This window comes from Eptesicus fuscus, chromosome 7 (genome assembly GCF_027574615.1).
Source record: "Eptesicus fuscus isolate TK198812 chromosome 7, DD_ASM_mEF_20220401, whole genome shotgun sequence".
NCBI classification, from domain to species: domain Eukaryota; kingdom Metazoa; phylum Chordata; class Mammalia; order Chiroptera; family Vespertilionidae; genus Eptesicus; species Eptesicus fuscus.
In genome coordinates this window covers 72026568-72042115 of record NC_072479.1, presented here as the reverse complement: position 1 = coordinate 72042115, position 15548 = coordinate 72026568, and the positions used below count along the sequence as shown (strand labels likewise).

At 35.4% G+C, this 15548-nt stretch overlaps 1 protein-coding gene across 3 annotated transcripts in view; it reads left to right on the top strand.

Annotated features, from left to right (window-relative positions):
* The window catches only part of CCDC91 (coiled-coil domain containing 91), a 231312-nt gene that overhangs the window by 146481 nt on the left and 69283 nt on the right, over window positions 1-15548 (top strand). For all 3 annotated transcript variants that reach the window (XM_028144109.2, XM_028144112.2, XM_054719185.1), the window contains 3 exons: window positions 4316-4408; window positions 4497-4565; window positions 9435-9611. In XM_028144109.2, the coding sequence (XP_027999910.1) occupies window positions 4316-4408; window positions 4497-4565; window positions 9435-9611 (339 nt within the window). The remainder of the gene's footprint in view (window positions 1-4315; window positions 4409-4496; window positions 4566-9434; window positions 9612-15548) is intronic.

The window sequence follows — 15548 nt, the reverse complement described above, 5'->3', positions numbered from 1 at the left end:
TGCTTCGTGGCCACAGCCATCTTGGTTGGGTTAATTTGCATACTCACTCCTGATTGGCTAGTGGGTGTAGTGGAGGTACGATCAATTTGCATATTACTCTTTTATTAGATAGGATGTATGTATACTTGCAGTAGTATATATAGTTACAATAATGATGATGGCTTTAAATAATTTCATGTCTTCAAGTAATTTTATTTTATAAACATAATTTGATATTGATGCATATTTTTATATTTATTTTAATGACAACATGATACTTGTTTTAGTTGACACAGCATAGTTTATTGTACTGTACTCCCTTGTTGGACATTTAAAATGTTTTGGGTTTTGCATTTTTATAAGGAATGTTGCTGTATACATCTTCATAATGCTGTTTTATTCTTTTATATTATATGCAGCCCCCTACCTTTGTACTTGATTAAACATACATAATTTGTGTTTTCATTTCCTAAGCAGCTAAAATTATGACATCAGTAATTATACCTTACCTTTGTTGTTAGACCCTTCAGTTAAGTTACTTCAGTGTTATAGGCCTTAGATAGACTGTCCTTGGTTCAGTGAGTATCCAATTATTGTGATAATCCATTCCTTTCCACAAGTTTAATCATTTATATCTTATAATTGCATTCATTTTATCACACCCATATCTCCTATCACTTGCATCAGCACTTTTTCTTTTTCATACATATGTATGGACAAAACTGTATTTCTAATATAAGAAACAATACAAACAGTAAAAGTTTTGCTCCTAAAACTTATTTCTTATCCACCAGATCCTCACCCTGCAATAAGTTAGAATATTTTTTTGTCAACTGATTTTAGAAAAAAGTTTTATTCTAAATGGTATAGGGATATTATTGTGTAAAGTTTGAAAGTGAAGGTTATGAGATCTACAGCATGAAAAATAGAGGGCTATCTACATAGTGTTTTCTGATTACAAATTCTTAGGAATAGAAAGCAGGGACCAGGAACATTTTTATAACAGTTAAGCATAGCATCAAAATATTGCCTGGCCGGCGTGGCTCAGTGGTTGAACATCAACCTATGAACAAGAAGGTCACATTTCGATGCCTGGTAGGGTGCATGCCCACGTTGCGGGCTCAATTCCTAGTGTGTGTTCAATGGTTCTCTCTCATCATTGATGTTTCTATCTCTCTGTCTCCCTTTCTCTCTGAAATCAATAAAAAAATATTATTTAAAAAATTGTTTCCTGAAAAGTTACATTTTTCGTGAAGTGCATAAATCTGTCTCTTTTTTCCTTCTTGTTAAAGGGATTATCTTATATACATGGGTCATTTATTTCAAATACCCTTTCAAATACCATTTGAAGGCTACTGTTATGTTGAAATACATTTACTGCATTGTGCTTAGGCAAACGGAATAGCAGAATTGAGTTGCATTTTTAAAAGCTATTTCCCTTGAAAATGATTGAAGCAAAAATACTCTTCTGCATAAGTTCAGGATTGTGACATATCTTTGGCATTTACTAAAATATACACTATACAAATACGGAAATCTCATTATAGAAGTATAAACTAGCCCTGCCTTTTCAATAAAGCTGATGTTTCTCCCAATTTTTGTTTCATTCCTTTATATAATTCCCTTAAGTCAAATGCCTATTTGAAAAGGGTGACTAACTTATTTGCTTACATTTTCTCTTGCCTATTATAAATATATCTATTTGGGTGAGGTAAATCTAGTGTAGCTTATATTATAGTTTTATTTTATTCACTTTAAAAAGTTTATTGATATTATTGGGCTTGTGGTAAATGCTTCAAGTACAGTTAATCTCATAGTTTATCTTTTTTAGGTTTTCTTTCCAAATAATATTCAGTACGTTGGCCCATGAATGGGTGAAATGTCTGTGACTTACTTTATATTAGGATGTTTATTAAGTTTATGTAGCCCCTTTCAAATCATATTAAATGGAGGCATGCATGAGCATGTGCTTTAAGACTATCCTGCCAGATCGCTTGATCTTGTTCAATGTTTGTGATTTATAGAAGGTATGAGAAGATGCTTCTTGAGTTTGCATTACAGACTATGTACTACACACACACACACACACACACACACACACACCACATACAAAGTAAAGTGAAGTTTGTGGGCCTGTGATACATGGATAACTCTATAACTAAGCATGAGCTTCCATGACTGCTTAGTCTAAAATCTAATAGACAAAAAGCTGTGCATATGTGATTGTGATTAAGTCTGTTTACAATATCTCTTGTGACTCACATTCCAGGAAAAAAAGAGCTTTCATATATATAATTTTTTTTTTACAGGAATCAGTAAAAACCACAGAACCTCTATATTTATATTTGAGTTTGCATCAAACATTTTTCACTTGGAAGAATTTCTTGAAAAGGGGGAAAAAGGAATAACCTATTTCTGAGTGCCTTTTGTTTTAGGCTAAATTTCAAAGGACTGTCCTTGACACTCTTGCATTAAGTATTCTTTAAGATTAATAGAACTTTATAGTTTGCATTTGTTCATTAGCTAAAAAAATTACTAAAATTACAATATAATTTTAAGAAGCAATCAATAGAATATTTTGGATAAGTAAAATGTAGCAAACTTCTCACTGTTTTTGGATGAGATGTACTTGTATAGATTTCAGTTAATTTTTATAATAATTTTTAAAATGCTATAAGTCTGTGTCCTGCAAATTTTGTTGAAAGTCTCTTTTTGTTTAAAAATTATAAATATTTGAAAGAGAGTCTTATGATTGGATGTTGCCACTGCTTCAATTTTAGCTTCTATGTAACAAAAGCATCCCTACCTTGGAATGATCAGTTAATAAGGTACAAAAAATGTATTCACCATCCATCCCTCATACCTTCACAAATCACGTGAACCATTTCCAGTTGCTGAACCTTTTGGACCATTAAAGAATTCTATATTGACACAGAAGGGAGAACTAATATAGCCAATCTCTAGATGTGCTCTATAATTAATTTTAAATAGAATGAAGGGAGGCTGAAATTTTGGGGGCTAAGCTCTCTCTTAATACTTAATAATTTCTAGTTTATTGTGGTAAAATAACTAAAATAATCTCTAGCCCAGAGAAGAAAGGCATCCCTACTTCTGGCCGAATCTCAGTCAGTGAACAAACCTCAAATCCAGTGCACCTTCTACTATAGTCCCTTATTAAGGCGGCAAAAAGAGCTCTAATCATTTCTCTTTTTGTGAAGATAATAATAATAGTCTAATGGAGTGAGTAGTAGAGTTAGTGTCGGAAATAGAAGTTAGCATTTATAAAGATGTTCAACTTGCTTAATCATTAGGGAAATAAAACCATAATGAAATACAGTTTCACAACTACTAAAATGACAATTTTTTAAAAAGCAAAAAAGTAACAAATATTGTAGAGGATATGGAGAGATTTGGAACTCTTTCACATTGTTCATGTTAATGTAAAATGGTACAGCAGCTATAGAAAACAGTTTGATGGTTTCTCAAAAGGTTAAACAGAGTTATTACTAGTATATGACCCAGCAGTCCTATTCCTAGATTTATACCTACAGAATTGAAAACAGGGATTCAAATAGATATTTGTATGTGAATGTTCATAGTGGTATTATTCACAATAGCCAAAAGGTGGAAACAAACCAAGTGTCCATCAGCAGATGAACAGATAAATGTGGTATATACATATAATGGAATGTTATTCAATCATGAAAAGGAATGATCTTTAGATACATACTACAATTGGGATGAATCTTGAAAACTGTACACTAAGTGAAATAAGCCAGTTACAAAGGACAACTACTGTTTGATTTTATGTATATGAAATATCTAGAATAGTCAAATTCATAGAGACAAAATAGATTAGAGGTTACCAGTGTTAAATCAGAACTATTTTGAAAGACATAAATCTGGTTTTAAATATTGTGTATCAGAATTAATTTCTATTTAAAGGAAGCTTCTATATAAATAGCATTATAAATCTGATAAAATATATTATTTGCCCTTTGTAAATGAAAGAGAAATCCATGAGAATACGAATATGTTTTATTTTGTTGTATTTCCCCATAAGAAAACTCCATTCAAAATCTAAGTGCTTAGTTTGTTATAACTGGCTGATGGTTCTGTGTGTTTTTTCACTAGTACATTGGAATAAAAGTAAATACATGAACTCTGTGTGCTTTAACATTAGCTATCACATAATATTGACTGTTTTCCTAGATTCAGCTTTTGAATCCGTAGTTAAATACAATATTTTGGGCAAATGAATTCCACCAGCTTTCCTCCTTGTTCAGCGATTATAGATCTCAGAATGTAATCATAATCCATTTATCTTTCCTTGTAGCATCAGAGGCTCCTTGAAATGCTAGATACAGAGAAGGATCTGTTAAAAGAAAAAATAAAGGAAGCTTTGGTACAGCAATCTCAAGAACAGAAGGTAATGCTTTAACTTTGCTCAGAGTGGGAAAAGAATGTGCTCTGTTACTTCAAATAATACATTTAGTGTCTTGTCTTATCATTTATAGGAAATACTGGAAAAATGTTTGGAGGAAGAAAGACAAAGAAATAAAGACTCATTAGTATCTGCTGCAAAGGTATTTCCACCTGAGAAGTTTATTATGTAGTCTAATTCCAATAAATTGTATTTGTTCTATTTGTTGTTATGTTTACCCCCACCTCAAAGGCTAGATTTAAAATTTTTATTCTCATATGAAAATTGTACTTATCACTTATTTGCCTGGTATAAACTTATCTGTAATAATGGGGGTATTTTTGTAAGTGGAATTCAAAAAACAGTTCATTAAATGGTACAACTAATCTACTTTTGTAAAATATTTTATTCCAGAAAAACAAAAACAATTGTTTTCTTTCTTATTTTTCCTTTTATGCTAGGATACTACATTCATATTCTTGTTAAATTCACATTATACAATATTATGATGATGCTGAAATGCTTTACATTTAGATTAGTAATTGTTAAAAGAATTTTTAAAATTTTTAAAAATCAGTGGACACTGATTTCCACTTGGTATTTAGTGGGTATCATACAAGTAATACGTGTGAGTGTGCACATGTGAGTATGTATATATGTGTGTATATATGTATTTAATTATTTATCAAGATATGTGATTTTTAAAGCAGGTTTTGAAATAGCTAATCTCAGTAATGATTCATAGATATTATATATATATCTTCAAATACATATATAATACTGACTTTTGAGATTTGCATTTAAATTTTGTAAACAAATGTCTCTTATATAAACTAGAGGCCCGGTGCATGAAATTCATGCACTCAGGGGTGGGGGGGTCCCTCAGTCCAGCCTGCGCCCTCTTGCAGTCCGGGAGCCCTTGGGGGATGTCTGACTGCCACAGAGGCAGGTGAGGCTCCCACCACTGCCGCTGTGCTTGCCACCATGAGCCCAGCTTTGGCTGAGTGGCACACCCCCTGTGGGAGCACAGTGACTACCAGGGGGAGCTCCTGTGTTGAGCAGGATCAGGCCAAAACCGGCTCTCTGACATCCCCTGAGGGGTCCCAGATTGCGAGAGGGTTCAGGCCAGGCCGAGGGACCCCACTGGTGCACGATTGGGGCCAGGGAAGGATGCAGGAGTTTGGCCAGCCACGGAGGGACTGTGGGAGGGCTCCAGGGTGTGTCCGGCCCATCTTGCTCAGTCCCGATTGGCCAGACCTCAGCAGCAAGCTAACCTTCCAGTCGGAGCATCTGCCCCCTGGAGGTCAATGCACGTCATAGCGACTGGTCCACCAGTCGACTGTCTGCCCCCTGATGGTCAGTGCACATCATAGCGAGCAGTTGAGCAGCCTTAACATATCATTAGCATATTATGCTTTGGTTGGTTGAATGGACGACTGGACACTTAGCATATTAGGCTTTTATTATAGAGGATAACTATGCCACGATGGAAGTTCAAGGGTGACTATGATTTTTTCATTTTCTTTAAGAACTTACATCAGGACAGAAAAAATATTATTTATTTACCAATAAGGCAAGGTATAATGCATTACATTATTATGAGTGTATAGACAGTATTTCCATGTCATAGGAGTTTTTAACAAATAAATAACTTTGAAATGGGTCGAAGGAAGGCTTGCATTTGGAAGTTTAAGTTTGAATTTTATTCCATAGGTAAGAGTAGACACATGGACATTTTTTAATATTGGTGTGACATAATGGTAATTGACATTAACTTTTGGGAAATTGGAGATAACAAAGGCTAGAAGCAGAGAAATAATTAATTGAGTGCATCAGAAGTCTGGGTAAGATGTAATGAGTGGCAGAAATAGAGTAGTAGTAGTAACTTAGAAAGGCAAATTCTAGAAGTATAAGGTGGGATCACCTTACATATTTTATCTGGATGGCATAAGAGGTGAGCAAACTGTGAACTCTCTAAGTATTGATTCAACAGCCACATGGAAAACAATGCTATTTCTTTGGTATGGAGTTTGAAGTGCCTGTGATATATTCAGATGACAAAGTCAAGTAGACAACTAAATCTACCTGACATTAATAACTCAGGAGAAAGCAGTGACCTAAAGTTACTAACAATGGTTTCGTTTTTCAGTAGATAGATGGTAATGGTAGCCATGGAAATAACTGTCATATATAATCACTTATCAGGAGAGTGTAACATAAAGGTGGTCTAAGGTCTGAGCCCTGAAAGAACAACAAAATTTAAAATCCAAAGAAAGGAAGAAGTTACAAAAAACTGAAAAGACTCAGCCAGATTAGTAGGAGAAATACAAACTTCATGCTGTCATGCAAATCAAGAAAAGAGAGGGTTTCAAGAAAACAGAAATAAGCAACTATGTAAAATGTTGCTTTGAAGTCAACAAAAATAAGGATTAATACAACAAAAAATATCATTTGGATTAAACAACATGGAAGATACTGGTGAGCATAGTAAGAGTAGCTTAAGAGAAGAATGGTGGAGTAAAATAGAAGTTCGGAAAATGGTAACTGTCAACTTCCATAACTTTTGTCAAAATGGTCACGAACTGGAAGCAACAGGGATTAGGGTAGGAAGTCTGTCAACTTTACTGCATAAAAGTAGGATGGTTTTCTTGAGGAAAATTCTTATGCAGTTGTTTGTGTTGCAGCTGAAGTATAGGCATTGTTGGAGGGGGGACTGCATTTTACTGAATAACTAGGGTTACAGGGACTTTACTTTTTGGCAGACATTTACTCTGAAAAGGTGGGGTGAGCACAGCACATTAAGAAAAAAAACTTAAGAGTTTGTATTGCTGATGATAAAATTCAAGCTCTGGAGCAAATATTAGAATTTTGGAAAATTTCTATCTGCTTTCTAATACCTAAAACTTTTCTGATGAAATTGACAGTGGGATTAACAAATGTGACTTTTTTAGGTATGATTTAATGAAATTTGTCAACATCTGGAAGAGATATAGAACTCATTGATTCAATGTTTCCCAAGTAAAAATAGTATCTTTAAAATGATGCATAGATAAAGGATTCATTCAAAGTGCTAGAAAGGATTGTAATGTAAGAGTACAAAAATTTGACATGATTTGATTTTCTTTGCTGCAACTAACTTTTAACCCTTTGCACTCGCTTGCTTTTTTCTCGATTCCTTTATTCTACTTGGGATTTAATTTTTTAAATACCCCAGATTTTACAAAGCGCGGCAGTAGAATAAAAAACTGGAGTTCTTTTCATACAAACTTATTTATTTGGATTTTTTTATATTTCAAATTATTGATACATTCAATACAATTCGATATACGAGCTGCTACCGATGCTAACCGTGTCGAGTCACACTCGACATCCGAGTGCAAAAGGTTAAGAACTACTTCTTAATTGTGGAATCATCAAGAATATCTACAGTGATCTAACCTAGCTATTACCAGGTGTACCGGTTAATAATGCGAATTTTTTTTCAATAGATGGAGTTTTACACATATATTGATATATATGCAGTTTGATATGTATGCTATTTTGTTGTATTGACAGCAAGCTTCAAAACTTCATATGTCAAATTTTGTGAAAGTGTTAACATCATAGATATTTTTACGCTTAAAAATGTTGAATTTTGTGACAAAAAAAAGAGCATTTGCAGGAAGTTTTAATTCATTACTTTATTTTGAAGAAAAAGTGCTGCTGAAAGTTATCGTAATACTTCGGGAAGCTAATGTGAACATACTCCATCTCAAGATAGTTGTGAATGCTGGTTTAAACACTTTAAAAGTGATGATTTTGATGTGAAAGACAAAAAACATCCAGGTCAACCGAAAAAATTTGAAGACCAACAATTACAAGCATTATTCGATGAAGATGCGTGTCAAACTCAAAACAACTTGCAGAAATATTAAAAGTTGCTCAGCAAACAATTTCCGATCATTTACAAGCAATGGGAAAGATTTTAAAGGAAGGAAAATGGGTGCCACATCAACTGAATGAAAGACAAATGGAAAACCGAAAAGTCATCAGTAAAATGTTGCTTCAACAGCACAAAGGAAAGTCTTTTTTGCATCGAATTGTGACTGGCGATGAAAAGTGGATTTATTTTGAGAATCCCAAATGCACAAAATCATGGGTTGATTCAGGTCAACCATTAACATCGACTGCAAGGCCAAATCACTTTGGAAAGAAGATAATGTTCTGCGTTTGGTGGGATCAGGAAGGTGTGGTGTAGTATGAGCTTCTAAAACCAGGTGAAACTGTTAATACTGATCGCTACCGACAACAAATAATTTTTTGAACCACGCTTTGATCGTGAAATGACCAGAATATTCCAGAAGACACGGCAAAGTAATTTTGCTTCATGGTAACACATCACCACACACTTCAAAACCAGTTAAAGACATGTTAAAAGATCTTGCCTGGGAAGTGTTAACCCACCCGCCGTATTCACCAGACCTTGCTCCTTCAGATTACCACTTGTTTCGATCGATGGCTCACACACTTTCTGAGCAGCAGTTCAGAACATACGAAGAAGTGGAAAATTGGGTCTCTGAATGGTTTGCCTCAAAACAAGAAAAGTTCTATTGGGACAGTATCCACAAATTACCTGAAAGATGGGGGAATGTGTAGCTAGCTATGGACATTACTTTGAATAAAGCACTTTTGATGTTTCTCTTGAAATTATTGTGTTTTCTTTGATTACAAAATCCAACATTATTAACCGGTACACCTACTATAGGAAACAAACCAAATAGTTTAACCACTGCTCTTTAAGCTAAGGCTTGGTTTCTTTGGCATTTAGAAATGCCAGCGAGATAAGTTGTTTATTTATACAAAAACAAATAATTGACTTTATTTTTCAGAAATTATTAAATATGCATAAAAACAACAGTTCCAGAACAAAATCATGCGGAATCAAAATGAAGTTGAGTGTTTTTTTAGGTTAACCCAAGTCTGTCTTTTTCAAAGAATTATTGTGCAGTCATCCTTTAAATTATTTTTGTTTTGGTCATTCTTTGTTTTGAAGCTTGAGAAAGAAGCAATGAAGGATGCAGTTTTAAAAGCCATAGAAGAAGAAAGAAAAACTTTGGAAAAAGTCCATGCTGAGGAAAGGGAATTATGGAAGACTGAGCATGCAAAAGATCAAGAAGAAGTATCTCAGGCAATTCAAAAAGCTATACAAGAACAAAGAAAAATTAGTCAGGTTAGTAAAATAAATTATTTGTGAATATTTTTTCTTATTTTTCTCAAAATATAGTATCCTTACTATTATTTTATCTTACTTGAAATCAACTTAGTGGACATACCAGTATTTAATAATTTAGCCTTTGGTAAACAATTCTTAATATTACTATTTTTATCTTCTTATACTTTTAACCTTGCCTTTTTACTCTACTTTAAAAAAAAAACCACAATACAAATTTATGTTTAGTCATTGCATCTACATTAAAAATTTAATGTTAGCCCTAGATTGTTTGGCTCAGTGTATAGAGCATTGGCCTGTGGACTAAAGGGTCCCAGGATTGGTTCCAGTCAAGGGAACATGCTCAGGTTTCGGGCTCAATCCCCAGTGTGGGGCATGCAGGAGGCAGCTGATCAATGACTCTCTCTCATCATTGATGTTTCTATCTCTCTCTCCCTCTCCCTTCCTCTCTGAAATCAATAAAAATTTATTTAAAAAAAGTTTTGATGTTATAATAAATTGGTAGGTTAGAAGTTAGGTAGGTTGATTATCATAAAGAGTATGCTTATTATAGAACAAATCACAATGTATATTCTTAGAGTTTGTCTATATATGATTTTTTTCTAGAGGGACACCTTTGATAGGAAGAAAATACAAATCAACTTCCAAGTATGGGAACCACTGCATTAACATTTTAATATTGACTTTTTAGTGAATCACCAATTTATAGACATTTATAGACATCACTTTATTCATTGATTACATTAATTCCCTAGAAAAGCAAATTTAAAAAAGGAATAAAGTATTACAAATTGCTTTGTAAAAATCCCATTAATTGCCGAAACCGGTTTGGCTCAGTGGATAGAGCGTCAGCCTGCGGACTGAAAGGTCCCAGGTTCGATTCCAGTCAAGGGCACATACCTTGGTTTCGGGCACATCCCCAGTAGGAGGTGTGCAGGAGGCAGCTGATTGATGTTTCTCTCTCATCGATGTTTCTAACTCTCTATCCCTCTCCCTTCCTCTCTGTAAAAAATCAATAAAATATATATTTTTTAAAATCCCATTAATTAAATAATGCCAATTAACTAAATTGCAGGACCAGAGATATAATCTGTAAATATATTTTACCCAGGGACTACTAGTGATGGGATTCTGAAATCCTGCCTCTCGAAGTTGTTCATACCCTTGAGGATTTTTACTGTCAGTCTCATAATTCACATTCTTGTTACTCCTTTCAGGAAAATACCTGGAATATTAGACATTACAAAAATTGACAGAATGTTATCATCACTTATATCAATAAGGAAAGTAATAATAGTTCTTCATGTTCAAGTTTCATTTCCTTGGCTTTATTCTAGACAAATACTTCAAGCTGTTTGCTACAAAGCTATTTTTATGGAATTAGTTCTTCAGTTTTGGCTGTAGAAAAATACTAAGAAAATAGTAGTTGTAGTGCTGGTGCTGGTGGTGGTAGGGTTGACAATAATTGTAACAATATTGGCTCTCATTAATTTATATCTAAGTACCAGGCACTTTGCAATTGTTTTATATGTTTGATCTCATTTAATCCTCACAACCACCTTATGAGGCAGAAACTATTTTTATAGACTCGGAAATTAAAGCTTAGGAAGATTATGTAACTTGCTCGAGACCATAATAACTTTGGAAAAGGCAACAGTTTGGATCCTAAGTCAGGAAGCCTTACTCCAGAGGCCTTGCAGCTCACCACTACACTATTCTCCTCCCAATGTTCTCATCTTAAAATAAAGTATGAATTCAGCTTATTGATCATTTAATGTATAATTTCAATAGGAAAAACTTGAAGGTTTTTTTTAATTTCTTTATCCATTGAGTAATATTTATTAAGCATCTACCATGTGTTGGCACTGTAGACCACTGTTGGAATATTTTGCTATAGCATCTGACAAGGTCCCTAGGCACTCGTGGAGCTTATATTCAAGTAAAAAACCCATTAATAAATAATGTAATACCATATAATGATACAGGTTGTGAAGAAAAAAATCAGGATTATGTGTTTAGCTGATAATGGGTGGCAGGGGACTTGTTGAGATAAGGAAGTTAGGAAAGAAGCCAGACTCAAAAAAATTTGCATGGTACATGATTCTGTTTATACGAAATTTTGGAGAAGGCAAAACTAATTTGAGGGGAAAGAAATCAGTTGTTGCCTGGAAAGGGTGGGGGAAACTTTGAAGGTGATGGAAACTTTTTAATTATAATTGTTTTGGTGATTTTTGACAAAGCTTATCAAAATATCTATTTCATGGTGATGAATTTTATTACCTGCAAATAATTTTTTAAATATATTTTATTAATTTTTTTACAGAAAGGAAGGGAGAGGGATAGAGAGTTAGAAACATCGATGAGAGAGAAACATCTATCAGCTGCCTCCTGCACACTTCCTACTGGGGATGTGCCCGCAACCAAGGTACATGCCCTTGACCGGAATCAAACCTGGGACCTTTCAGTCCGCAGGCCGACGCTGTATCCACTGAGCCAAACTGGTTAGGGCTACAGCAAATAATATCTATATCATAAAAGGCCTGTGGTCGTGACGCTGTAATGGCGGAACGACCAAACAACCAGTAACCAGGAGGTCCTGGAGCACCTCTTGGGCCCTCCCCCTCCCCCCCCCCCCCCACCCCCCGCCACCCAGGGGCACCGGCAGCATCAGCGAAGCGTCTTGGGGTGCCTGCATTATCCGCGGAGCGTGCGAGGTGTCGCGAGACAGCGGACATGGCCCTCATGGTAGGCTAGGCCTAGGGGACCCTACATGCACACGATTTAATTGTGCGCTGGGCTTCTAGTATTTTCATAAAGCTATTTTTTAAAAACAAATGCCTACCAGAATAAATTATTGGATAGGTGGTGATTTCAAAAGGTGACTTCATTTACTATGGTGAAGAAGGGTAGAGTTTCTTGGGCATAAAAAAATCCAATTTGTTCATATTAAATTAGAGGTCTCTATTAATCCTAGAAAGAGGAAATGTTCGGTAGACAGTTAAAAATATGGTTCTGGAGTTCAGGTGATTTGTTATGGCTGGAGATTACAATTTGGGATTGAGAAGATGGTATTTAAAGACAAATAAAAAGAAAAAAATTTCTGGACAGACCTCTACGTGAAATTTTTTTATGGAATGTGGCCATCTTCTATTTAGAAAAAATGTGGCCATTTGAGATTAACTGTGTAATAGTGGAAATAGTCTCACACTAACAAGTGTATTTCAGATGAAATTGTGAAGGTATTAACGTTATTGGTGCTTTCTGTATCACACTATTGTCCAAGATTGAGAGGCCATGGCTTTATGCACCTTTTTTAGGAGGCTCGGGGTCACCAACGTAAACAGTAGCTTCTTCCAACTTCTGCCTACCTCCTGTCTAGTTACAGAGGCCAACATTCATCGTGACCTCTAGTTCTTGGGCAGCTAGTTGGGATCCATACAGCCTGAAGAGCTACTACTGTCCAGGAAACTACAAACTGCTGCATACAGACTGAAGAGGCTGATTTAGAAAAGCCTGGAAGCTCTTGTTTTTGAATTCTAAGATTTAAGTCACTTCACAGCACTCAAATGTTTCTTTAATAAAAATAATTCTGGAAGTAAACCTTATAATTAGCAGCAACTAGCATCTTTAGCCACTAAGTCACACTAGAAATTAGGAAAGGATAGAATATGGCAAAGCAAAAAGCAATCAATCTAAATTTAAGCAACTAAAATTACTCCTGATAAAGTAAGGAAAATAGAACAGCTTCTCTATGTTGATAGTGTCATTAACTTCGAATTTATTTGAAAGATGATTTTGTCTGGCTTTGGTCATAAATAAGACTAAGTCATAGTGTTGATTATAGATTTTTAATTTTTTTCCTGAGATATCAAGTAGAACGTTTGATTCTGACTTATATGAGTGTCATGTTAGATTAATTCTGTGTGACTTGAAAATCTCTGTTAAAGAAAGGAAAGTACATTTGTTATTGATACCAACATGGACAAAAAGTAGAGAGTAATTAATTTTGCTGTTCTAGCAAAGTCCTGTGAAAGGATGCCAGTGCATACAAGACAAACTATTTCTGACGTTGAATGCTCTTCATAATAGTTTATAACCACAGCCACTGTAATTTGGGGTTATGTTTTCCCCCAAAGCCACAGACATTACAATCAGTGGTTATATTTTCTTTAAGAAATTTAGTATTGCTACCTGACCCTTCTTTTTATAAAGGAAATAGCATTTCTATTTTGGCTTAGCAGGCCAGATAATTTCACAACACTGAAATAATTTTTCTGTGTTGACTTAGTTTTGATTCATTGGTTTGTTTTAAATTTGTATTTATGAAATTTTGATAGCAACCTAATTAATTATAGGCAAAATCTTAATTACCTTTTAATTGCCAAAAGTATTCTATCTAGGGACAAGAGAACAAATAGTTCATCAACTTACCTTTTCATCTCTTCAGACTTTTTCCTTCTGTTACATTTCTCATTTCATTAGATGAGACATTATCTGCCAAGTTATCCAATCCAGAGAACTGAAATTTCTCCTAGACTCTCTCTCTCATCCCTATTCTCATACCTTTTTAATCATTAAAACCTTGCCATTTTACTTGATAAATAATTCTTAAACATATATACTTCCTTCCTACCAGCTATCATGGTCTTAATTATGGTTCTTATTGCTTACCTTGGCCTCCTCATTGACTTCTTGGCTTCCAATTTTGTCCTTTTTCAATTTAGAATAAAAAAAATGGAAGTCGTTCTCCCACTTTAAACTCTCCAGCGCTGCTCTGTAGCTGATAGGATGACATTCAAGCTACTTCGCATGACCTGTACATCTTTCAGAGGATAAGATATAAATCTTTCAGTGGCCTGGTCCCACCACTCCAGCTCATCTTCTGCCACCCTGTTACACATTTCATGCTTTTAGTTCCACACTGCAGGCACAATACCATGTTGTTTCAGGTTGTTGGACTTTTAGTCATACTGTTCCTTCAGCCTAGGATGACATGTCTTTCCTAACTTGAAAAACCCACTCTTATTTAATAACTAGAGACCCGGTGCATGAAATTTGTGCATTGGGGAGGGGATCCCCTCAGCCTGGCCTGCACCCTTTCCAATCTGGGATCCCTTGGAGGATGTCCGACTGCCTCTTCTAAGCCTGCAGGATCGAGCCTAAACCAGGAGTCGGACATCCCTTTCGCAATCTGGGACCGCTGGCTCCTAACTGCTCACCTGCCTGCCTGCCTGATTGACCCTAACCACTCTGCCTGCCTGCCTGATCGCCTTTAACTGCCTTGCCTGCCTGTCTGATCGCTCCTAACCCCTCTGCCTGCCTACCTGATCACCCCTAACTGCTCCCCTGCTGGCCTGATGCCCCTAACTGCTCTCCCCTGCTGGCCAGCTGCTCTCCCCTGCTGGCCTGATTATCCCTAACCGCTCTGCCTGCCTGCCTGATCGCCCCTAACTACCTCTGCTTCAGCCCCCGACACCTTGGCTTTGTCCTGAAGGACATCCTGGAAGATGTCCAATCTATCTGGTCTAATTAGCATATTACCCTTTTATTAGTATAGATTTAGCAAATTTTAATCCAGAAAATTTATATTCCACTTCTCAGATTAAATAACCAATTCTTTCTTCTTTGGTATTCAGTATATAACTGTACCACTGCCCAGCCGTATTATATTTAAAGGATCTGCTTGTGTCTCTTCCACTAGATTATCAGCACCTTAAAAGTAGGAACTGAGTCTTGAACAAACCACAATAGATTATAAAATGGTGCAAGATCAGCACTGTTTTAATGACACATATTAATCTTTTAAAAATTGACTTGATCTTTGGCTCTTTTAGAGTTTTGGTTGCTTTGAAATGGAACATTTCAACAAAAGTTGGGTGAGCAAAAATAGTGCTCTGTGTTATGATCCCTTTATAAAAAAGTATTTTTTATTGGGTG